At 43.9% G+C, this 26,501-nt stretch overlaps 1 protein-coding gene across 1 annotated transcript in view; it reads left to right on the top strand.

Moving 5' to 3' along the window:
* Positions 1-5,594: 5,594 nt before the first annotated feature.
* Positions 5,595-26,501, top strand: part of RACGAP1 (Rac GTPase activating protein 1) — a 32,254-nt gene continuing 11,347 nt past the window's right edge. The window contains exons 1-7 of the mRNA XM_040340272.1: positions 5,595-5,749; positions 9,232-9,320; positions 18,173-18,375; positions 20,200-20,339; positions 21,791-21,860; positions 23,872-23,925; positions 24,006-24,083. Coding sequence (XP_040196206.1) covers positions 9,236-9,320; positions 18,173-18,375; positions 20,200-20,339; positions 21,791-21,860; positions 23,872-23,925; positions 24,006-24,083 — 630 coding nt within the window. The 5' untranslated portion in view covers positions 5,595-5,749; positions 9,232-9,235. The remainder of the gene's footprint in view (positions 5,750-9,231; positions 9,321-18,172; positions 18,376-20,199; positions 20,340-21,790; positions 21,861-23,871; positions 23,926-24,005; positions 24,084-26,501) is intronic.

The following is a 26,501-nucleotide window of genomic DNA, read 5'->3' as shown; positions in this document are numbered from 1 at the left end:
GTGGCATTTTAGTGTAGCGCCCCCCCTTTAAAGTTAGTGAAGCGTTACGCTAAAGTTAGTGGGGAGTGGTAGATTTAAGTTGCTCCCACTCACAAATTGTTTAGTTTATGCGGTTGCCAGTTTGGTACTGCCTCGTGGGTCAGTCTGCGTGCCAGGGGTGTGTTATCACCCCTGGGCGACAGTTGGCGCTAGAGGGTTTCTGACGGACCTATCTTTCCTCAGCAGCCAATCAGAGGGTTTTTCCCTATTCGGCTATGCTGACGGGGGGTATATCTGGGGCGACCGCCATGAGCTGTTCTGTTCTACGAGGTGTGGCATCCACCTTCAGGGTGCGCGCATCCATGGGCCCCGCCATCGAGGCCTGTTTGACCGAAGCTACGCACCAAGCAAAATCTCACCTTGATGCTGAGAGGGACCCCAGCGGCTCGCTGGGTCCCAGATCCTAAGCTGGGAGCTGTACGATGGGGGGTCTGCTCGGGAGAACCTAGATACAGAGATTGTCTGCAAGGTCTGGACGTGCCATCGGGGATCCGGTCACCACGCCACATGACAGGTATATTTCAGCTGTCTATTGGTGACCCTAAATTGGACTTACTGGGAGGATTCCCTAGTTCTACCATTTAACAACATTTGAATATATACCAGGCCTGTGCAGGGGCCCTGTTTTCCTCCCAGTGACTTTATTTGCAAGTGACCTTCTGGCTGCCAGGCTCAAGTTAATCACCTGTCCAGGGGCACTTTACCTACTCCGGCGGGAGTGGCAACGTTTGAACTGTCTATGCTGAGAGCAGGCTTGCTCTCCATGTTCTTGATATCCAAGGCCTGATACTGCAGTTTCTTTCCTCTCTGCTCCTCAACCCTTCTCCTATTGTGTGCCATGTTGATGTTGGCTATGTTGGCCTTGGAATAAAACATTGGAAACTCACACTGTTGTCTGAATACTTGCTCCCTATCCACACTCACAAGTTGTACCCCTATACAAGAGAACCTGGTAACTTAATACGCTGATCCCCAAATTATCCAGCGGCTCCTTCGGGGGTGAGCGCTACATTAGCATTTTAGCAAAAATATAATTTAATATTTGGGGGGGGGGGGGCTGTATGTGACCTCCAAGATTTCTAACAGCAGCCCTGCTCTGACCATCTCTTGCATTATGCAGTTGTGACTATATCCTGTTATGTGTGTGTTGTCTATAATTATGAATATTGACTGAAAGTGGTTGATAACCGCTGAAGAATACAAAAAAAAAACAGTAAGGCCCCGTACACACGACCGGATCTGTCCGCTGATACTTGTCCACGGACCAGTTTCAGCAGACATGTTCGGTCGTGTGTACGGCCGACTGGACAGGTTTCCAGCGGACATTTGTCCAGCCGACTGTTTTCCAGCGGACAAATGTTTCTTAGCATGCTAAGAAACATGTCCGCTGAAAGCCTGTCCGTCGGACATGTTCGGTCGTCTGTACAGACTCACCGTACATGTCTGCTCGGCCGCCATCCCTCGCATGCGTCGAAGTGATTCGACGCATGCGTGAAAGCATTGACCTTCCAGGGCCGCGCACGTCCCCGCGTAATCGTCACGGCGACGGCGCGGCCACGTCACCGGGTATCGTGTATGCGCGGATTTCTGTCTGATGGTGTGCACAACCATCAGACAGAAATCTCCGGGCGGACATGTCCGCTGAAAACGGTCCGGCGGACCGATTTCATTGGACAGTCCTAAGGAAACTGCATAATGTGCTGGACGGGGCCTAAGGAAACTGCATAATGTGCTACTTTGCATCACATACTAGCACATTATGAAATACTTACAGTACCTTGGAATGAAGCCCTCCCAGCCGCTTGCTGTGATGGCTGACATCTTCCCCCAGCATTTCTTCCGGGTTTGCGGGCTCTGGCGCTGTGAGTGGCCGGAGCCATAATAATGTCATGTGCGCGGGAGCCGCCGTTTCCGGCACAAGCTCTGAAGATCTGGCTTTTTAAGCCGGACCTTCAGAACGCATGCGCCGATGATGTCATTGGCTGCATGCACTCTGAATATCTCCTAAACTGTGCAAGTTTAGGAGATATTCATCACAGTACCTACAGGTAAGCCTTATTATAGGCCTTATTATAGACTTACCTGTAGGTACCAGCGGTGTTACAGAGTTTACTACCACTTTAGTGATGTCGGGAAGGGGGGGGGGGGACACTAGAGACTTGACTTCTTGACTACTACTGGTTTGGACCCCTGATATTTTACCAAATTCCCCCAACAGTGCTGGTGGGAAAAAAAAAACTGTAAAAAAGAATAAAAATATAAATTGTATAAAATAATAAAAAAAGCTGGCAAAGTAATAAAAAGTTGTAATTTTTTTTAAATTGAAATAAAACAATTAAATGTTAAAGAAAAAAAAATGTAATTAACCACTTGCTTACTGGGCACTTAAACCCCCCTTCCTGCCCAGGCCAATTTTCATCTTTCAGGGCTGTCACATTTTGAATGACAATTGCCCGGTCATGCTACACTGTACCCATATTCACACAAAAAGAGCTTTATTTTGGTGGTATTTAATCACAAATTGGGTTTTTATTTTTTTGCTAAACAAACAAAACAAAAAAATTTGCAAGCAGGTCATTTTTTTCCTTCATTGTTGTGCGCTGATGAGGCTGCACTGATGGGCACTGATAAAGTGGCGCTGATGAGGTGGCACTCGTGGGCACTGATGAGGCTGCACTGATGAGGCTGCACTGATGAGGCTGCACTGATGGGCACTGATAAAGTGGCACTGATGAGGTGGCACTCGTGGGCACTGATGAGGCTGCACTGATGAGGCTGCACTGCACTGATAGGCAGCACTGAAGGGCACTGATAGGTGGCACTGGTAGGGGACACTGATAGGCAATACTGATAGATGGCACTGATCATGAGGCACTAATTGGCAGCACTGATAGGTGGCACTGGTGAGCATTTTAAACAGAAGTGGGGTGAGTGGCGCTACCTAGTGGTTACAGATGGCACTGTGTGAAAGTGTGATATAAATGCTATATGTCCTCATGCAGAAGACCAACCTACATGGGGATAGAATAAATTAAAAGTGACAACTACCATGTGTCTGTGATTATGGTAAGAACACCTATATACAAAGTATAAACCAATACTAGTGAATCAACATAAATCACATAAAAACTGTGTAGGCAGACTCAGTCCATTTGGCGTGAATAAACCTTATTCAAAGAGTTCTTCAAAGGGTTAAGTCCAATAATGTTTTCAGCAAAAATATATTAACCAAAAAAATTATCAAAAAAAGGTGGGCATTGATAGGTGCCACTTGTAGGTGGTACTGATCATGAGGCACTGATGGGCACTGATTGGCAGCACTGATAGGTGGCACTGGTGGGCATTAATAGGTGGCACTGATAGATGGCGATAGATGGCGATGTCCGCCAGGTTCCCGCGATCGGCGGTGACAGCAGGGACGTGGAGCTCTGAGTGTAAACACAGGGCTCCACGTCCTGTCAGGGAGAGAGGAGACCGATCTGTGTCCCTTGTACATAGGGACACAGCATCGGTCACCTCCCCCAGTCAGTCCCCCTCCCCCCACACAGTTAGAATCACTCCCAGTTTACACATTTAACACCTTCCTCACCCCCTAGAGTTAACCCCTTCCCTGCCAGTCCCATTTATACAGTAATCAATGCATTTTTTTTAGCACTGTTCGCTGTGTAAATGTGAATGGTCCCAAAATAGTGTCAAAAGTGTCCGATATGTCCGCCGCAATATCGCAGGCCTGACAAAAAAAAACAAAAAACGCAGATCGCCGCCATTACTAGTAAAAAATTAAAAAAAAATCATGAATCTATCAGCTATTTTGTAGGCGCTATAACTTTTGCGCAAACCAATCAATATACGCTTATTGCGATTTTTTTTTTCACAAAGCAGAAGAAAATGTATCGGCCTAAACTGAGGAAATTTTTTTTTTTTTTTTTTTAAATTGGGATATTATTATAACAAAAAGCAAAAAATTGTGGGCCAGATTCACAGAAGAGATACGACGGCGTTTCTCTGAAACGCCGTCGTATCTCTCAGAGTATCTATGCGACTGATTCATAGAATCAGTTACGCATAGATAGCCCTGAGATCCGACAGGTGTAATTGTCTTACACCGTCGGATCTTAGGATGCAGTACCTCGGCCGCCGCTGGGTGGAGTTTGCGTCGTATTCCAGCGTCGGGTATGCAAATGAGGTTTTACGGCGTTCCACAACATTTTTTTCGCTCGTAACGTCGTTGCTAGTCTAGTTTCCCGTCGCAAAGTTAGTCGTCGTTTTACCTGCCCTAACTTTACACAGCCCATGTTAAAGTATGGCCGTCGTTCCCGCGTCGAATTTCAAAAATGTTTTTTTCTTGCGTAAGACGTCCGGGAATACGAAAGTACGCTACGCACGTCGCCGTTCGAAAAAATGACGTCACTTCGCGCAAAGCACGGCGGGAATTTCAAAACGGAGCATGCGCAGTAGGTTCGGCGCGGGAGCGCGCCTAATTTAAATGGCACACGCCCCTTTGAATTACGCGGGCTTACGCCGGAGGCCGCCGGCGTAAGTTTTCACGCAAGTGCTTGGTGAATCAGGCACTTGCGATGAAAACTTGCGGCGGTGTAACGTATATACGATACGTTACGCCGCCGCGATTCTACGTGAATCTGGCCCAGTGTTTTTTTTTTTAATTTTCTGTCTTTTTTTGTATATAGCGCAAAAGATAAAAACTGCAGAGGTCATCAAATACCGCCAAAAGAAAGCTCTATTTGTGTGAAAAAAATTATAAAACTATAATTTGGGTACAGCATTGTATGACCGTGCAATTGTTATTCAAAATGCGTCAGCGCTGAAAGCTGAAAATTGGCCAGGGCAGGAAGGGGGTTTAAGTGCCCAGTAATGAAGTGGTTAAGGGCTCATTCACATGGGCTTTCTCTGGCCCATACAGTGTGAATAAATGGTTTGTGTGTTGCTCCGTGGGGACGCAGCAGTTGTACGCACACAGCCGCAGGTCCTAGTTATGAGGTGTACAGGTGTGGGTGCGTGGCCTGTAGCCGTGTTCTCCCCCATAGTGTAACATAGGCTGCCTGCACACATAAAACCCCCCACACTGTACAGGCCACAGCGCCTGTGTGAATGAGCCCCAATGCCTCACACAGGGCTTTATTTTTTACCTCAATACAGTTTACTTTTTAGATTTAGCAGGAATAGTGTAAGTTATATCATGTTTGTGTCACTAATAAAGAATTTATTGTATTTTTAACGAAGGTATCGTTTTCAGAGGTGGTCCTGTCAGGTGATCCCAGCACAGGTCACTGGTATATTCTAGAACGCTGTTTCGCAGTCACAGAAGAGCCGCGCACGCGCAGTCTCCATACACCGGGCGGGCTCACACAGCTCCATTCACAGAGCTCACGTATTACATGTATAACGTCATTCACAGCACAGCGATACCAGGGGGCGTGTAAACCTATAGTATCACCCCGCCCACTACCCCTCCTCTCCCTCGAATTCGCCTATCGCCAACTTTCGCCCCGCCCCGTTAGGCTGGCCGAGCCGTGCGGCTCCCTTGGTGACCGGCGTATCCGGTGGGCGGAGTTTCAATTCAAACTTTGAGCGCCTTGTGAGGGAAAGGGGAACGTTGTGAACGGAAAAGTAAAACAGGAAGCTCGGCGCCGAGTTTCGGGAATACCGGACTACCGCGAATGTTATAGGCGCCGGGCGGAGGACACAGCGGGTAAGGCGGCTGGGAAGATGTATAGCCCGTGGCTGGGTGTGCCTGAGGCGGCCTGCCGGGTGGGGGGGCTCGGGGTGTGCGGAACAGGGAGGACAGCTCCCTGCATGCAGCGGGCGGGGGAGGTGTGCTGGGACTTGTAGTTCTACACAGGAGGTACACATGTAAACTGCGACATACAGCCTGACACCTAGAGGGCGCCGCCTGCAGACTGACCCCCAGGGCCCTGACTATACTTTGCAATGGCTCTATATTCATTATATTGCAGCTCACCCCTCCTTACATGTGATGGCTGCATTGCTTTTATCATTACACCTTTTATTTTCTCCTTTTAAAGTGGAAGTCCATGCAAAATCTAAAATCCCTGCATCTATAGACACCGGAGATCTAACACAATCTCTCTATCCCTGTAAAGAAAAGATGAGTATTCATTTTGGAAGCCGATCTGACCCGATCTCCAGCGGCGGAAGCTCTGCAGAGGACACGGACGACAACGGCTGTGAAATGAATGGGAAGTGATGTCACCCATAGACTTCCTATGGGGCTTCTGTTGTCCTCCGTTTTCTCTACAGAGAAGTGACAGCTCAGTGTGGGATCCCGTCAGATCGGCTTCCAAAAAGGTATGTATCGTTGTTTTTTCTTTACCAGGATAGAGAGGTTGGCGTTGGATCCCTGGTCTCTATAGATGTGGGGATTTTGCTTGGACTTCCACTTTAAAGCGGAGTTCCACCCAAATAATGGAACTTCTGCTTTGCGGAATCCTCCGGTGGCACCTTTCAGGGGGGAGCAGATACCTGTGTAATACTCCCACTTCTGGGCATATAGGCTGCATTCACACCTGAACGCAGCGTATGTAACCGTGATTTGCCGCGACAAAACGCAGCGTTTTTTAAGCCTAAGGCTCCATTCACACCTAGGCGTATTGTCGCCCTGTAGCGCGACGCTATTGCAGCCTGCAAAACGCTGGAGGGGTGATTTAACATTGTCGGCTATGGCGATGGTTCACATCTCCACGCCAAACGCTGTACGCCTGAAGCGGAAAACAAGTCCCGGACCTTTTTTTCAGGCGGCGTTCGGCATAGCCGACAATGTTGATCACCCCTCTGGCGTATGTTAGGCTTAAAAAATGCAGCGTTTTGTCGCGGGACAAAACGCCACAATTTGTCGCAGAAAATCGCAGTAACATACGCCGTGTTCAGGTGTGAATGCAGCCTAACATACGCCAGAGGGGTGATCAACATTGTCGGCTATGCCGAAAGCCGCCTGAAAAAAAGGGTCAGGGACTTGTTTTGAGCTTCAGGCGTTCGGCGTGGAGATGTGAACCATCTCCATAGCAGACAATGTTAAATCACCCCTCCAGCGTATTGCAGGCCGCAATAGCGTCGCGCTACAGGAGACAATACGCCTAGGTGTGACTGGAGCTATATACCCAAGCCACCCACGGGTATCTACACCACTTCCTTCATACACCCACCCCCCTGCTGTTTTCTGGGAGGCACACAGGTCCCAGAAGACAGCAGTGACCAGTGGGATCGCGCAGCGCGAGTCAGGCATGTGAAGTAGGGAACCTTCACTTCCTGATTCCCTTACCGAAGATGGCTCGGTTTCGGGTGCCGACATCGCGGGTGCTTGGGGTCATGACACTAAAAAGGTTGCAAACCACTGATTTAGGGGAATTAGTGGTATTATGTATTGCCTCCTGTTTCCTACATCTGTGGATCATATTTTGTTTCCATGGCATCTATTTCTCAGCTTTATCGAATGCTTAAAACAATTTGCATCTACAGCATGACAGAAGCTTAGGGCCCCTTCTCACGTGCATGAGTTGCTTGATGCTACCCATGTCCATTCATATCTTATGGGTCCTTAATGTGTTTGTAAAGGCAAAGCCCTAAAAATGAATAGTCTGATCAGTCAATGCATATATTCATGTTCTATGTTTTAAAAATCAAATACCTATACCTGTTATAGTTGTCGCGAGATCGCTGTTCCACATCAGGAGCTGCCAAGGGGTGTGGCTGTTCCGCAAGAACGCGCTCCACTTCTGGAAGTGACGTATGCCTCCAACGCTAAGCCTTATTCACACCTAGGCATATATACGCCTGAAGCGCGACGCCGCAGCAGCCCCTAATGCGCTGGAGGGGTGATTTTACATGGTCGGCTATGGAGATGGTTCACATCTTCACGCCGAACGCCTGAAGCTCAAAACAAGTCCCGGACCCTTTTTTTCGGGCGGCTTCGGCGTTCGGGCATAGCCGACCATGTAAAAAATCACCCCTCCAGCAAAAAACAATGTTTAAAACGTCGTGTTTTGTCGCCGCAAATCGCGGGACAAAACGCCTATTTGATGTCGCCGCAATACACGGCAAATCACCTACGCTAAGGTGTGAATGCAGCCTTAACACTTCAAAGGAAATGGCCCAGCGGCTACGTCACCCCCGACAGCGGAGTTGCACAGTTAACAGCAATGCTGGGGATTGAAACCAATGAGGAGGAATGGGTGGGGGGCAGGGCTCCAAACTGACCATGGAAGATACAGGCAGGCTGTGCACTGCGCTGCGCATTGGCTCCCGCGGCTGTCAGTCAGTTAGCCAATCGGAAGAGAGCGGGGGGTGGGTTGGGGCTCTGTGCCTGGACACACAGAGCTGTGACTCGGTTCTGGTGCCCCACATAGCAAGCTGATTGCTGTGGGGGCTCTCGACTGGGGGGATGGACCAGGAGCAGCGAAAACCAACTGGGCTGCTCTGTGCAAAACCAACTGCACAGAGCAAGCAAGTGTAACATGATTATTTAAAAAAAAAAAAAAAAAAACACTTTAAGGTGAGCTTGTGTTTCATTCATACAGGCCAAGGTGGTAGGTACACTTTTCATATGATCCTCAGAACAGCACAAATATGTCTTCCTGGCCGTGTGTATGCTCTCTCGCAGTATTCCCGACAGGAAAACTGCCAGAAAAAAGAGAACCTGCTCTCTATTTTCCCGTCAGGATTCCCGGGCAAAGTGTTTCCTGCTGGGAAAACCGGTCGTCTGTATGCTTACCTGAAGGGGAAATAAACCGCGCATGCTCGATAAGTTTGACGCATTTGCGGTAGCATAGAACGTAATTTAGGCGGCTCATCGTAGTCTTTGAGGTCACCGCGTTCTTGCCATTCAAAAGAACGGGAGTTCTTTTGTGTGGCCGTATGTATATACATGGCTTTTCAAGGCAAGCTTGGCAGGAATCGCGTCTGGAAAACTGACGGTTTTCAAACAGACGGGATTCCAGGCCGTGTGTACAGGGCTGAAGTATATGCTGGGCAAAGCACACGTTTGCCATAATGTGTGTCCATGCACCAATAAAATGCCTGGCCTGTTGCTATATGGATTTGCCTAGGGTAACCATTGGAGATTAATGGGCTCAGACACATGCTAAATGATCAGCTTTTTTAATTAATTATTTTGTTAATTATTCATTGCAATAAATCTGTCTTTTTGCTCTTTTGTAGGGAGATGGCGGCCACAGTGATGAACGTTCGCAATCTCTTTGAGCATTTACTGCGTCAGGTGGAAGGTCTCAATGAGGGTGTTGAACCACGTAAGTATGATGGGTTTGATTTGAGCATATGATTAACCACTTCCTGCCCCTCAAATGGCGGTTCGGCTCTTGTTCTGTCCAGGCGTCATATGATGTCCTCGACCTCTAGGGGGTGCACGTGCTCCGTCACTCGGCCACAGGTGCGCGTGCCCGGCGGCCGTGTTGTCCGCCAGGCATCCCGCGATTGCCGGTGACACAGCCAAGGACGTGGATCTGTGTGTAAACACAGGTCCACGTCCTGTCAGAGGAGACCGATGGTATGTTCCCAGTACAGAGGAACACCGATCTCCTCCCCTTGTGAGTCCCCTCCCCCTACAGTTAGAATCACTCCCTAGGACACACATTTACCCCTCTTGATCGCCCCCTAGTGTTAACCCCTTCCCTGCCAGTCACATTTACACAGTAATCAATGCATTTTTATAGCACTGGTCGCTGTATAAATGTGAATGGTCCCAAAATTATGTGAAAAGTGCCCGATATGTCCGCCGCAGCATCGCAGTCACGATAAAGATCGCAGATCGCCGCCATTACTAGTAAATAATAAAAATGCCGTAATTCCATCCCCTATTTTGTAGATGCTATAACTTTTCCGCAAACCAATCAATATACGTTGCCTTATTTTTGGTTAAAAAAAAATAAATATTGTAGAATGCATATCTGCCTAAACTGAGGAAAAAATGTTTAAAACAAAAAAAAAAAATTGGATATTTTAGCAACATTTTTTTTTTTTTTTTCAAACTTGTCACTCTTGTTTTATAGCGTAAGAAATAAAAACTGCAGAGGTAATCAAATACCACCAAAGGGAAGCTAATTTGGGCATAGTGTTACATGAATTGTCATTCAAAGTGCGACACGGAAAAATGGCTTGGACAGGAAGGGGGTTTAAGTGCCCGGTATTGAGGTGGTTAAAGAAGAATTCCAGCTTTTCACACAATTTACATAGATTGGACCAAGCTGGCCCAAGCAAACATTGTCGCTCACTAACCTGTGAGACATCTGGATGTGTGGTATAAACTGTAGCTGGTGCTACATTCAGTAACCCACACTGTTCCGGGTGTGAGCTGAGACTTCCTGTGTCATACCTGGAACACAGAAGAGTCTACAGCAGTGGCGTTCAGCTGCTCAGGGAGCAATGATTGGCTGAGTCAGAGGTGTGAAATCATCAGCCCGCCTTTCTGACTCGGCCAATCAGCAGAAGCTTTGTATTCATTGATGGAATACATTGCTCCCTCTGAATGGCTAAGTGCCATTGCTGGGTATGAGACAGGAAGTCTGCAGCTACATACAGTTTATATCACACATCCAGCGGCCTCGCAGGTTAGTGAGGGACATGGTTTGTTTGGGCCACACAATGTAAATTGTGTGAAAACCTGAAGTTCTTCTAAGTTACATTTTGGCATTTTTGAATTATGGGGTTCTTCTCCCTGCTGTTTTAGTTTTGAATTAGACAGGGATCCTTGAATGGAAGGACTGCAAGTCCCATGTGCCATTAAAAAAATAAATAAAAAAACGATATCACTGCACTTGTAGTCCATTAATGCTTCCACCAGCCCCAAAACTAAAGGCCTGTCCTTCCATACAGACCTGTGACTGGAGAAAGTCTAAAGGAGCTTGTACATTGCACCCGCCATGCACCGATTTTGTTTGCAGTGCTTTATAGACTATAATGCAAAAAAAGCATGCATGCATTTTAGCTTTTATTAGGGCTCTTTCACACTAGCGGCCCGTTCAGGTCCGCCTGACAGTGTTTTTTGCGGACCTGAACGGGCACTCTGTGCTCCTCTATGGAGCCGCGGATGTCAGCGGTGACATGCTCGCTGACATCCGATCCGCCAAAGTGTGACGGAGGAAAACCCTACTTTTCCATCCGTCGATCGGATCGGGTGAACACAGACAGACGGTCCGTGTTCATCCGATCCCCCCCCATAGGGGAGGGCAGAGAAAAGACAGGGCGGTCCCTGCACAGTGTGCGGGGACCGCCCTGTCATCCGCCGGCTCAGCTGGGAGCAACAGAGCGATCTCCGCTGAGCAAGCGGAGGTTTACGGGGCGGATCATTACTGAGGCCCCTTTCACAAGGGGCGGATCAGTAATGATATGCCCCGTAAACCTCCGCTTGCTCAGCGGGGATCGCTCTGTTGCTCCCAGCTGAGCCGGCGGATGACAGGGCGGTCCCCGCACACTGTGTATGGACCGCCCTGTCTTTTCTCTGCTCTCCCCTATGGGGGGATCGGATGAACACGGACCATCTGTCCGTGTTCATCCGATCAGATAGACGGATGGATGGAAAAGTAGGTTTTTCCTCTGTTACACTTTGGCGGGTCGGATGTCAGCAGGCATGTCACCGCTGACATCCGCGGCTCCATAGAGGAGCACGGATCGCCCGTTCAGGTCCGCAAAAAAAACGTCAGGCGGACCTGAACGGGCCGCCAGTGTGAAAGAGCCCTTATTGTGTGTGTTTTTTTTTTTTTTTTTTTTTTTTTAAAGACAAGTTATGCCACTAAGTTCAATCTTTCATGAAAAATACTTAAAGAAAGGAAGAATGCTGCGGCTCACCATTTGACTGTATGATATATATATATATATATATATATATATAATTTTTTTTTTCAGTGCTATTAATTCTCTTTATTCAAGTGGAATCTAATAGTGCTTGGATTCTGCACCTTCCATCCATAGGTTTGCACATGAAGAAATGTATCAGCTAGTGCTGTGAACCTCTGAAAAAGTAGCTTCCTTTACCTCGGTGCAGTCCTCCTTCACTTACCTCATCTTTCGATTTTGCTTTTAAATGTCCTTATTTCTTCTGAGAAATCCTCACTTCCTGTTCTTCTGTCTGTAACTCCATACAGTAATGCAAGGCTTTCTCCCTGGTGTGGAGTGTCGTGCTCGCCCCCTCCCTTGGACTACAGGAGTCAGGACGCTCTCTACGTTGCAGATAAAGAAAGGAGCTGTGTGTTAGTGGGCGTCCTAACTCTCCTGTAGTCCAAGGGAGGGGGCGAGCACGACACTCCACACCAGAGCGAAAGCCTTGCATTACTGTGTGGAGTTAGACAGAAGAACAGGAATTGAGGATTTCTCAGAAGAAATAAGGACATTTTAAAAGCAAAATGGAAGGATGAGGTAAGTGAAGGAGGACTGCACTAAGGTAAAGGAAGCCATTTAGGAAAACATTTTTACCTTTACAACCCCTTTTTTAAAAGGTTTGTAAAGGTGTTTTTTTTTTTTCCTTAAATAACCCATGTTCTAATTACCCGCTCTGTGTGCAATGGTTTGGCACAGGGCAGCACCGATCCTCATCGTCTCGGGTTTCCTGCCAGCTCTGTGGGCCCCCACCTCCCCCTGCCGAGTGCCCCCACAGCAAGCGGCTAGCTACGGGGAGCACTCGTGCGTACTCGGTTCCAAGCCCTGCTCTCTGTGTCCATAAGACGCAGAGTGTGGCTCAGTCCCACTCTCTCCTCACTGGCTGTGATTGACAGCAGCTGCTGCATCTTGGCCAGTGAGGAACGAGTGACTCGGGAAAGCTGCTGCTCTCGTGTACATTACTGGATGGAGATGAGGCTTGGGTATGTATGAGGCTGGGTTCACACTAGTGTGAATTTGATGTGCGTTTCCCAGAAATTAGGTTGCGCTAGATAATCTACACAACATGAAAACTGTGCAAAATAGGTATAAATAAATGTAATTGAAGCCAATACCCCTAATAGGGGATGAAGGCAATAAACCACACAAATTCAGAATATTAAATAAAGTTAATAAAAAATATATATGATCAAAAATAAGTGTCCAATTCACAATGGTGACACCAAAAAAGCTGGAATAAAGTGAAAGGGAAAATCCACCACCAAGTTGATTGAAAGTAGTTGCTCCTCACGATCACACCAGGAAGATAAGCGAGTTGAGTGCCCTTACCAGAATAGTTGGATCCCCTGTTAGATGAGGTCAAGAGAGCCTGAAAACACCCCTTATCCGAGGCGATGAGAAATCCAGGGGCTGTGTTGCTCCACTCCCAGCAGTTCCCAAGGCAATGCGTATCCCGTCCACATGAGACCCTTGAATAGGTAATTCTCCCTCCAAAGGCAGTCTGCTCCTTGACTCAGTGTTGCATATAGAACTGCGTTTACAAGGTGACCTCAAACCACGGACATTGTAGGACGCGATCTTCAGGGGGGGCATGGCTGAGGATGGAGCTTGGGAACATGTTGACCACCATCAGGAGTGGAGAGAGCAGAAAACGTTCTTTCCGAAGTAATTCTTCAACGTGGAACAGCCGGGTTTATCGCAGCGCCTCTTCCACACATACAACTGTTGAAATTCAAAGGATCTAATGCACATTACACAAGAGTGTGCCCGGCTCTCAATGGAGCCAGTTCACACATCTCCGGGAAGCTGTGGAGTGGATTGCACAGGGGTCCTGTGTTTCTTTGGCTCTTTCTCAGGTCCAAATTCGGGCCTTAAAACAGAACAGGGACGCAAAAGACTCCTGCTGTGAGCCGCATTTGATTAAAGTGGTTGTAAACCCTTACAGACCACTTTCCCCTACAGGTAAGCCTATAATGAGGCTTGCCTGTAGGTACTGGAAATATCAGTATACCTGTTTTGGTTTAGAAGATTTTTACAATATGTGCTTGCACCAACGTCATTGGCGCATGGGCACTGAAGAAAGGGCATGATCGTGCCATTTCTATAGTGCCTGTCGGCTCCCACGACTTGGGGCAGTAACAGCCGGAGTCCATGGCCCCAGAAAGAAGAGGGGTGAAGATGGACTATTCCTTTGCAGGGACAGCGCAGGCTTCCTTTGCAGGCAAGTGCAATGCATCCTAGCCCATTATGCTTTTACTTTGCAGGGTTTGAAGTAAAACCCATCAGCGTTGATTTCCTCTTTAAGTGTGAACCCAGCTTTGGGGAAGCGGCACACTGAAGGTTTTTCATCTTCATACATAGAATGTATGAAGGTAAAAAGTCTTTAGCCCTTAGAACCACTTTAGGAGACCAGGGAGTGTGAGAGCTCAGGTCTGATGTGGTGGCAGCACAGGGTTTTTGAAAATCTGCTGCAGAAGTTAACTGTTAAATATTGCTCTTTTTACTTTTTTATTGCTGTATGTGCAACTTGATGCAGCTAATTGGCCTTTCAGTACTCTGAGTAAAACCTAGGGACAAGTATAAGGATGTAACTTGTATAAGTGTAATGGTTCTGACTGATGTCTGGGTGTATGACACAAGTGTAAGAAGCCAGAGACGGGCGGGCAGCCAGCATATTCAAGTAGTCTGCAATGACGGCCTCCATTATGACAGGTGTACTTTAACTACTTCCTGACCAGGGCAATGTTAACTTTTCACGCACGCAAATCTATATATTTTCTTTAATGACTTAAAACGCTTAATTATATACAGCATGTATAAAAAAAAGCGGAGGCCCTGTTGAATACAGTGATGGCATTTTTTATATTGCAAAAATGTTTATCAAATGCGTATTTTCAGTTGAAAATGCACAAAAAAATAAAAAATTGGTGACGCCTGCACAATAAAATGTCCACTTTTTTGGTAAAATGCTGAAAGATGCAGTTGTGTCAATGAAACATGTCAAGCGTTAAAATTGTGCGTGCATGTGAAAATGGCGAAACGCTACAATGCCCAAAATTTTCCATAGGGGATGTTTTAAAACTCCTTCACAGGTCCTAAGCTTAGAGCCTGAAATGTGGTGTGGAATTTGTGTAGGGTGAGACTTATGGATGTTTGAAAGGCTTTTGCCCTCACATTTGAGATAATGGATCGTGGCTATTTAACCACTTATTTTTTCTTTCCCTTGGTTTAGGCCGATATGTATTCTACATATTTTTGGTAAAAAAATCGCAATAAGTGTATGTTGATTGGTTTGCGCAAAAGTTATAGCATCTACCAACTATGGGAAAGATTTATGGCCTTTATATGGCTTTTTTTTTTCTTCTAGTAATGGCAGTGATCTGCGTTTTTTTTTTTTTTTTTTTTTTTTTTTCTTGCGGTTTTGTGACGTAGACAGGTTGGACACTTGACACATTTTTGGGACCATTGACATCTACAGAGCGATTAGTGCTATAAATATGCACTGATTTCTATGTAAATGTCACTGGCAGGGTGGGTGATTAACTGTGTTCCCTACTGTGTGTTCTAACAGTGGGGGATGGAACTAACTAGTAGATTTGGCAGATCGTGGTTTCTTTGTAGAAACACATGCTCTGACATCTCTTCTCAGACAGCATGGGGATTTGTGTTTACACACACAAACCCCCCTGCTGCCACTCGTGGACAGCGGTGATCGCGCCTGCTGGCCATGTGCATCGGGTTCCGGATGTGCAGTGGGCGTGTGCCTTCGGCAGCGCTCATGCACCCTCTAGTGTCTCTCCTGGGTGAAGCCATATATATTGTCGGCTAAAGAGCCTAGGCGTATGACATCATGCATAGCTCTCTTGTGAGAGTTTTCCAGGAGGGGGGGGGTGTGAGTCATAAGAGGGCCTATCAGAGCTGGAGGTGTGCCTCAGTGTCTGTGTAAATCCAGGAAGTGAACAGGCAGCAACTTCAGCTGCCCACAGTTAAAATGGATGCAGCCAGACTAGGTGGAGGGAGATTTTGTCAGCATTTTTGGCAAGTACAGAATCGCAGTATATATAAAATATGCAAAGTGGTTGGTGGGAAGCTTCAGAATGGCAAAGATGTTTTTATTACAAATTATGTGAGCAGGCTGCTGTTTCTCTTTAACAATGAGTTTGCCTGGGACAGGGCAAACTCTACCTTTTTGGACCATGTCACCCCTGTGACAAATTTTTGCACAGCTGTGATGTCATGTGTTGTAATGTATTTGTATTTTCGGACGACAACTGTACTGACTAAAGGAAAATCGGACGGTCTGGTATTGTACGAGGAAAATGTTCGTGCTTGTCCGATCGAATAATATCGGATGAATTGTTGTGATCGGCTCTGTACTAACAATCCGATTATCATGCGATCGTGTCGAAAGCAATATTTATTTTTGTCCAATTTTCGGATTGTGTGTACGGGCCATTAGAAAGTGCATGGAACACGGTTAACTCTTTGATTGCCCCTGATAATCCCCTCCCTGCATTGTCATTTATACAGTGCCCGTGCATAATATCAATAAAGACAAAAGAAATAAGTCCATAAATCGAATAATCTATCCTATAGTTTGTAAACGCTATAACTTTTGCGTAAACCAATTAATATATGCTTTTTTGGATTTCTTTTTACATATTTTTGGCAGAGAAAAAAAAGTAGCAGAATAAAAATTGGCCTAAACTTATGAAGACTATTTTTTTTTTTTTTTTTTTTATTTATAGCGCAAAAAAGAAACTGCAGAGGTAATAAAACACCTCCAAAAAAAGCTTTTGTTGTGGGAGGGAAAAAAAGACTCCAACTTTATTTGGGTACGGCGTCACGCAATTGTCAGGTACAGTAATGCAGTGCCGTATCACAAAAAAAATGGCCTGGTCAGGAAGGGGGTAAAACTTACCTGGGCAGAAGTGGTTAAAGCGTGACGTGTTGGTATCTATTTACTTGGCGTAAACAAAAAAAAAATTATATATATATATATATATATATATAATTTTTTTTTTGTTTACGCCAAGTAAATAGATACCAACACGTCACGCTTTAACCACTTCTGCCCAGGTAAGTTTTACCCCCTTCCTGACCAGGCCAGTTTTTTTGTGATACGGCACTGCATTACTGTACCTGACAATTGCGTGACGCCGTACCCAAATAAAGTTGGAGTCTTTTTTTCCCTCCCACAACAAAAGCTTTTTTTGGAGGCGTTTTATTTCCTCTGCAGTTTTTCTTTTTTGCGCTATAAAAAAAAAAAAACACAATGCATAACCCAAATATTTTGTAATTTATATATATATATATAATTACAAAATATTTGGGTTATGCATTGTGTTTTTTTTTTTTTTGTTTTTGCATTAACATTCAAAAAAAAGTTTGTTGCCAAAGTAATTGTGTTTTGAAAAAACACTGTGCAAAATACTGTGGGACATGGAAAAAAAATGCAATACCCACCATTTATTCTCTATGGCCTCTGAATTATTATTTTTTTTTTTAATTTTTTATTTAAAGATAAGACTACAGATACAAACATAAAGACAAATGTGCATTACATATAGATTGTGATGAACATAAAGTATAAAAACCATATGAAACAGTTGCCTGTGAGTAGAGGTCGCTACTCGGTCAGACTCGTACCACTCGCTGAAGTCTAATATAGGGTAAACATAAACATCTGTGCTCACCACATTTTGTTTCTTTTTTTATTGAAAAAGAGAAGCGGAAAGAGGGGGGGGGGGGCGGACAAGAAACCCTTAAGGTGATTAAAAAAAATATATAATGTTTGGGGGTTCCAAGTAATTTTCTAGCAAAAAAAAAACTGATTGTTACACTGTATAAACATATAGCCACCCTGTCCCAACCTATCCTGTTTTTGCCAGAGGACCAATCATAGTATAGAAATATACAGGGTTTTAAGTGGGACCTTAATATGGCACTTTGTATGCAGGTGCAATGCATATTTCCTAGGGTTGCTGAACAAATCAAGCAAACTGATATTTTACTTTTTAATCAATATTTATTTAACCCTTACTACAGTCCTGGCAGGAACTAGATGCCACTAATATGTGAACGAAATTAATTGGAAAGGCCATCGCTGTTCAATCAAAGGTTGTTCCCTGTAGTGTAATTGATTGTTTGGAAGGGAAAGGCACTTTGCTTTGCCAGTGGAGCCTTTAGGTACAGTTCACCTGTGGATTTGTTTGTAAACAGAATTATTCTGACATTTTCCTAAATGCTAATGGTCGATCTTTTGTCTTAGAATTCATTCAGCTTGCCAAGAATTTTGAGGATTTTCGGAGGAAATGGCAAAAAACAGAGCATGAAATTGTGAAAAACAGAGAGGTGCTGATGAAGACCGAGACCGAGCGCAGCGCTCTGGAAGTAAAGCTGAAACATGCTCGCAATCAGGTTGATGTGGAGATTAAAAGAAGGCAGCGTGCAGAAGCAGAGTGCGAGAAACTGGTGAGATGGCTGCGTTTAATGGACTGTAGTGATCAGTGGATAAAAATTAATGTGTAAAACCTGAGGAAAAGGGTAAAATGGCTGTTATGTTTCTGAAGGAAAGGTTTCCTTGCAAAGTAAAGAGTTAAAGTAGTACTAAAGCCCCCCCCTCCTTCTTTTTTAACACCAATGTGTAATTACTATTGCACCGTGCAACCATTTGATTCCTTCATAAATGGTGAATAAAAATTAATTGTTCTAAGGATATACACGAGCATCCTTCCCACTTTGTGTGCAGCACTTCTCTGAATTACTAGTTGGGGAGTACATTATAAGCTCCGTACCCTTCATAAGCTTATATTTATCAGTACTACATAGGGCCCGCTTGTTTGGATTAATTGCATAATAGCCTTTAAAAAAAAAAATGAAGAAAATCATGAATGTGTCCCATAGGAAAACATGTAAATGAACTAGGGCTGCAACTAACGATTATTTTCATCATCAATTAGTTGGCCGATTTATTGTTTCGATTAATCGGATACTAGCCTTAAAAGAAAATTAAATTGCATTTTTTATTTTTTTTGTGCCAATTTATTGGGCAGATTACAAAACACACATTGCCGCAAAAACACATTACATGCTTTTCTGCAGCTTCTCAATTGAAGTATATTGAACCAAAAAAGAAAAAATGGCACCATTTTGCGTTAAAGTCCTTTCCCTTTCCAAAGGCAAATGCACTACAAAGTACAGCAAAACAGTGGAGATGGCAGCCTACGCGTTTCACACTTCGGTCAGTGCTTATTCATGGCTTGATTAAGCACTGACCGAAGTGTGAAACGCGTAGGCTGCCATCTCCACTTTTGCTGTACTTTGTAGTGCATTTGCCTTTTTTTTTAAATAAGACAACCTAAGGTGTTTTTTTTTTTTTTTTTTTGGAAGTGCGGCTGTCCATTCTTCTAGCCTTACAATGTAAATGAACTGTAGTGTGTTTTTTGCAAAAATCACCAAAAAACAAAGGTGTGAACCCAGGCCTGAGATGTTCAGTAACATAATGGGGTTAAAAAAAAAAAAATAAGTACAAAAAGAACAAATCTTTTTTTGTACTATAAAGGGCTAATTTTTTTCTTTTTACCCACATTATGTTACTGGCCGATTAATCGATTATGAAATTAATCGATTAGTTGTTTCGGCCCTACAAAGGATCCACTCTGAAAATGGATTGTGGGGCCAGCACATGGGAGCATAAACAGGAGCAATGTAAAACTTGATAAAATGACTGCCAATTGTAATGTTAGCCGCTTTTCTTCACTTAGGTTTTAAAAAAATAAACAAAACTGTGCCGACTTTGGATGGGTTCAACTGTTAAGACTTCAGCTTTGACCAGTGGCAATGGACAACTGTTTGTTGCACACAAGTTGTATTGTATAAAATTCAGGTATGACTTTTTTGCAGCTCTGAGGGTTAACATTGAAGTCTATGGCCCTCCAAGCTGCATGAAAGTCGGACCAAAGTACTGCATGAACTACTTTTGAAGTTGCTGCAACTTTTAAGTTGTGCGTATATGAATGGTTATTATTGCAAAACATGGGCAACGACTTGTCATGCAATTTTAATGGCCAAGGTTGCATGACAAGTGTGAATGGAGCCTTAGCATATTTTTTCATAAGCAGGGCAGTATTTTGAATTGTAAAATAAAAGCACTTGCTTTCTATTTGCAATTGGACAAGAAACAACAGTTCTTGTTTTAGAATTGAGGGCCAAATATTCCAATTTTTGTCTATTGTATAAGTGAGCTCAGACTGACTTGTTCCCCTTTCTTTTTTTTTTTTTTCTTTTTTTTTTCAGGAGCGTCAGATTCAGTTAATAAGAGAGCTGCTGATGTGTGATCCCTCCGGCAGCATCCAGCTCAGCGAACAGCAGAGGAGTGCTTTAGCCTTCCTTAATAATAGAACTCGTCTGTCTACTGATGGCAATGGGACTAGAAGGTAAGGCTAAACTTGGAGTAACAAATTCTTCACTGATTTGCACATCTATTTGTTATTCTAAAATAAATGACTGGGGGGGAATTACAGCTGAACATGTCTGTTTTGCTTTAAAATGCACCTGTTGCAGTATTTTTGTACCTAACCTGGCTCCAGGACTCGAGAGCAGACACCATCACTGCCTTGCCTGCTCTGATGTGGTATAGGGTGATTTAGCCATCAACACCGTGCATATGTGAACATCCTTGTAGTGTCTACTAGCTTGTCTGTAAAAGCTCTGGGGGATCATATTTAGCTACCAATATTAGACTATAGTTTAGTTTAAATGCTTGAACAAGTTTACACACACACAAAAAAAATCTTTGCGCCTGCTCTACCATTTTTGTGGTACACATTGACAAACCAAAGATTTTTCTGGTTTGTATTTACAGCTTCTTGCATCTCCTGCCTGCTCATTAAACATTGAGTTATTGCACTAATATGTACATGCATATTAACCCGATTCTGCTGACCATATGTATATATGTGACATCACAGTGGTGGGCTTTAAATGCTAAGTTCACCTTTTTGTGGTAAAAAAGAAATAAGACACATTTTTGCAGGTAAAAATGTGCATTTCCTTTTTTTCATTGTAACAGCGGGGGTGGGGAGAAAGATCCCCCTAGTTACAGAGGTAACTTGTTATGAAAAGCGAACTTGGCCTTTGACATTGAGCTGCTACATATAGCTGGCATTCCTTACTTGTGCTGAGACCATGCAGTTACCATGCTGTCACTGACTGGAGCCAGCAGGGTGGCCAGTCACTGTAATTGCATAACTGGCAAGTCCATGTAGCGCGTCCGGCATTATAGCAGAGATGGGTTAAAACACCTGTCAGGTTTTTATTGCTATCTGTGCCCCTGATGCAGAGATGTACGCTGTCCATTTGTTAGGTTTACCCTTATCACTGAAAGTGAAAGAAAATCTCACATTGTAGGTTGTTCCTAGGAACCGGAATAGAGGTAAAATCGTCTTCCAATAGGGGCACTAGTTCTGGTGACAAGGGATTCCCTTACTTTGAAGGAACTGTTCTCCCTTCCTGTTTTGGTTATCGGACAGGAAGTGAAGGAAAGTCTCCCCAATGGGACATAGATGGCAAAAAAAGGAACAGGATTTTTAACTCTTCCTATGAAAAAGGGTTTGCCCTTAGGTCTGTTTACTGCATTAAAGTAGAACTATCCCTAAATAACTCCTCTGTATAAACCTGCTCCAAGAAATAAAACAAATGGTAAGAATGTATTTTATGTATTCCCATTCACACAGAATCAATAACAAAGTGGGGTGTTTATTCCATTTTGCTTTAAAGGTTGAAGTATAGACTTCTGCAGTTTTGCACTGTTGAAAATGTATCTTGGATTATTGTAGACATCTGCATTACATTATTTAACTTTAGAAATATTCCATCTTTCCCCTAGATTATCTACAATAGATGAGTCTAACTCTATCCTGTCTGACATCAGTTTTGACAAGACCGAAGATTCTTTGGTAATGAGCTCACTGTAGAGAAACGCAGACTCTTTAAAATCTTAATGGGATTTATAAAAACTGTACATTGTGTAGGTCATTCTGTAACGACCAGGCAGATAATTGCTGAAGAACTGACATTCTGCTATATTCAGGATCATGCTACAAAACTCCAAGGAAGGCACCTAAATGAAAGCTTTATTGTATTACTGGTGACATGTACTTTTTAGGCTAATTTGGATGTCCTAGTGCTTATAACCAATTGTGGTTATTACATTTAACAAACCTAAATAGTTTTTAACCATTTCCTTTGAGTTACCTGAAAAGTTTGCGATATGTCAGACCAGGTGTGTTAAAAGAAATATCGGTTTTGCTTTTTTTGGCTAATCATACTTGGGTGCATGCAAGGTGTCTCCCGCCGTCTCTGCACTGAGAACCGAGCCACCGAACATGGCTGATGGCTCAGTTCGCACTCCTCCCCGAGCTGAGCGATGCTGCCTGTCTGTCAGCTTCGCTCCTGCCCTGCTCCTCCACACTCATTGGAGCGCTGAGCTGCAGTCCAGGCAGCTGGCGGATCCAGACTTCGGCAGTCGGGGTTACGTGCTGCATCGACTGAATGATGTCAGTGGAGAGCAGACTTCATATTGTTCGCCGCTGAAAACTGGTCAAAGGGTTGTAAAACGAATTGCACTCCTGTGACGCTTAGGAGAAGCCCAGCCTAACAAGTTCAGGCTGGACTTATTTTAAACTTAATTTAATAGTGGGCTGCATCAGCATTATAGTTGCCCCTGTATCTGCAAGACTTAGAGTCCCCCCACCCTCCTTTACATCACACTGCACCCCCTTTGTACTGCTCCCAGGAAGAAGCTGGGAACCGGAAAGTGCAAGGTCTGGAGGAGGACTGGACTTGGCCGCCTGAGTCTAATGATGAGACCAGAGGTGGCAGATACAAGGGGGTGCTGCGGCTGCACAGAGAAGGCAAATGGATCTGTAGGAGGCAAAGTTGAAGGGGGGGTTCGCTGCTGGAGAGGTGCAAGGACCACACGAAATGGCCTGTTGGGCCTTGTGTTGGACAAGAGGTTTAGACAAATCCTTTAGTGAGAAGCTAGATTACTGGCCACCTTCTAATGTTTATACTTTATAAATCACTGGCCTAGAAAAAAGTATGCAATCGGTAAAGCATGATTTACAAGTATATACTTGTTCAGTTGCTCAAATTATTGATAACTCATTATACCCACACAGCTAGAATGTTTAGGACATTATAGCAATGGCAGCTCATATTTATATTTATGCAACATTTTGTGCCTACCTACAAATGTATGTAAAAAAAATTCTCTTTTCAAAATTGTCGCTCTTGTTTTATAGCGCAAACAATAAATGCAATAGTGATCAAATACCACCAAAAGAGAGCTCTATTTGTGGGGGGGGGGGGGGGGGAGTGACACAATTAATTTGGGTACAGCATTGCATGACCACGCAATTGTCGGTTAAAATAACGCTTTTTGCCATATCGCAAAAAGAGGCCTGGTCATTAAGGTGGTAAATATTCCGGTGGTTAATGGACATATGTCTAACTGAAAACTGTTATCCACATAACTCTTACGGTATATGTGTGGTGTAGGTCAGTGCCCACACTCAATTCTGTAGCTCTCTTCCATGTGCTGGTTTATCCCTTGCTAGTAAGTGATCATCGGATTGCTGTGTAGGTATTGGCAATTTGCTTATGGAGTTGGTAGTGACCTAGAGTAGGATCACAAATGACTGGGGAATTTGAACATGTATCACTTTGTCATTATCAAGAATCTTATTTTAAAAATGCAGTGTTAGAAGTCTTAGAATAACAGTGTGCTGAAGGTTTCTATAGCCCATACCACCTGTACGTGTTGCCACCTCCTTCCTTTTTAATCAGCAGAGGTAGTGTTGCTTGGATGTAAATATGCAAAATTTCCTTTCTGTGATTTTTTTTTTTTTTTTTTTTTTTCCCTGTTCAATAATTTTTTTTCAAACCTGATATTTATTTCTATTGAAGGACTGGGATTCATCTCTAGTGAGAAATGTGAGGCTGAAGAAAAGAGAAAAGCGGGTAAGAATGTTGGAAATGGAGTTCATGCACTTGACCAAAAACTAAATACAGTAATCTTACTGTGATTTTCTTTATTGTAGCGCTCTTCCAGGCACCAGACGGAAGGTCCTCCTGTTCCATCAAAGCGAACACGTTCCTTTGGATTAGCTGTTGATGCGGTTAGTTAGCTGAGAACTATGCAGATAATTGTAATTTGTGCTTTATTGATCAGTATCTGAAGATGCCATAGCATTTACAGTGTAATGTGAGCCCTTTCCAGGTAATTTAAAGTGGTTTTAAAGGCTCGTGTGTTTTTTTTTTTTTGTTTTTTTTTTGTTAATTTAGAAGACCATATTTAATACACTTTTAACCAGTTAAAGACCAGCCACCGCAGTTGTACTGTGGCAGGTTGGCTCTCCTGGGCGAGTCGCCGTAACTGTACGTAGGCCACTTTAAGACCACTAGGGGGGCTGCGCGTGGTGGCAGCTGCGATTGCTCCTGAGAGAGACAGAAAGGGAATCTGTCAATGTAAACAGATCTTTGTTCTGTCAGGGAAGGAGAGAGAGAGAGATCTTCTGTCCCTAGTGATTAGGAACAGCGATCTGTCTCTTCCAGTCACAACACTGCCCCCACAGTCAGAAACGCCTCTCTAGGGAACATGGTTAACCCCTTGATTGCCCCCTAGTGTTAACCCCTGTCCTGCCAGTGACATTTATACAGTAATCGGTGCCTATTTTTAGCATTGATTGCTGTATAAGTGTCAATGGTTCCAAAAAATTGTCCGCTCTGTCTGTCGCAATGCCAGTCCCGCTAAAAATAGCTGATCACCACTATTAATAATAAAAATGCCCAAAATCTCCCCACTCTATAACTTTTGCACAAACCAATCAATATTCGCTTATTTAATTTTTTTTTTACCAAAAATATCGGCCTAAACTGATGAAGGAATTTTATTTTTATATTTATAGCAAAAAGATTTACACTTTCTTGTTTCGTTTTTTTGGGGGGGGGGGGGGGGGGATGGGCATCAATTTTGTTTGGTTACAACATCACAGGACCACCCAATTATCAAAGCGACGCAGTGCTGTATCGCAAAAAATGGCTTGGTTTTTAAATGCTTAATCAAGCAATCTTACCCATCCATCTCTTTTGCTTTTGCTGAGAAATCGCTTTAAAAAATTGCATGCAATTGCAGGCAGGGGGGTGTGCTTAGCTGAGAGAATCCCTCCTGAAGACTCCTGGGAGTGTATATTATTTGCCTAGGCCTGGAAACCAGGCAGTAACGGAAGAGATAAAAAAAAAAAAAAAAAAAAAGTGTTTTAAAAGTACACATGGTAAGAAAGTATATCTATTTACTAATGATGGCAGAATAAGCTTTAAAATTCATGACGATTGAGAGAGTGGAGTTTCACTTCAAATTTCACTGGAGGTTGAGCTGCATGTGCATGAATATTTATCTCTTGCATGCTCCAATCTATCGCTCTATAAATCTACACAAGATACCGTATTTATTGACATATAACACGCACCTTTATTTTAAGAGGCAAGTTTCAGGGGATAACATTTTTTTAATTTTAAATAAAGAACTTTGAAGCAAAATAAGGGTCAGAGCCCATCAATGCAGCCTCGCCATTGCCCATTAATGCAGCCTGTACCATCAATTAGTGTGCTTCTTTCACAATTAGTGTGCTTCTTTCACAAGTGTAAAACCGTGATAAGACCTCTAAATTCGCTTACTATATTTGAAACTAAATGTTTGAAGATAACAAGGGCTTAACACTTGCGTCTCAAATGTATATATTGGTCCTAGGGACCCGGAAAAAAACACCCTACTATATTAGAGACTGGGAAGGAGAGCTAAACCACAGGTTTACCACGCTACAAATTAAAAAGCTTATTGACTCTTCACACTATACATCGATAAGCTCACAGATTCAAGAGATGTCTTGTAAATTTCTATCGAGGTGGTATAGAACCCCAGTGAGACTGGCACAGATGTACAGGAATGCAGACAACAGGTGTTGGAGGGCATGTGGACAGGAGGGTACTTTACTCCACCTGTGATGGTCATGCCCAAAGATCAGAGGATTTTGGCAAGAAATTTCCCCCTGGGTTGAAAGGCTGTCTCCCGGGAAATGGAATTGACCCCTCTAAACTTCTTATTCCATGGGTCAGCGAGGTTCATTGGATCATATAAGCATAGTTTTACCCCTCATTTATTAAATGCAGCAAAACTATTAATACCCAGACTATGGAAACAGAAGACAAGACCAACTATTCTTGAATGGAAGAGGGAAGTTACTTTAATCATGGAGGCAGAAAGATGGATTTTCTATGGTTAAAAATAGAAAGGATAAGTTTAGAGACATGTGGACAGAATGGGAACAACGCTCACCAGAGAGAATAATAAAAGGAGCTTCATAAATTCTAGGTAAATGCTCATGAAGTGGGAGGTGGAGATTATTTTCTTTTTTTTTTTTTTCCCCTCACTTCAACCCCCCCTCCTTTTTTTTTTTTTTTTTTTTTTTTTTTTTTTTGGCGGGGTAATGGGAGTGATGAGTTATAAATTGGTAAAATGGCTTTTTAGAAGTCTCTTT

Source organism: Rana temporaria, chromosome 2, assembly GCF_905171775.1.
Source record: "Rana temporaria chromosome 2, aRanTem1.1, whole genome shotgun sequence".
NCBI classification, from domain to species: Eukaryota; Metazoa; Chordata; class Amphibia; order Anura; family Ranidae; genus Rana; species Rana temporaria.
The sequence above is the reverse complement of the archived record's forward strand: the minus strand, read 5'-3'. Positions and strand labels throughout refer to the sequence as shown.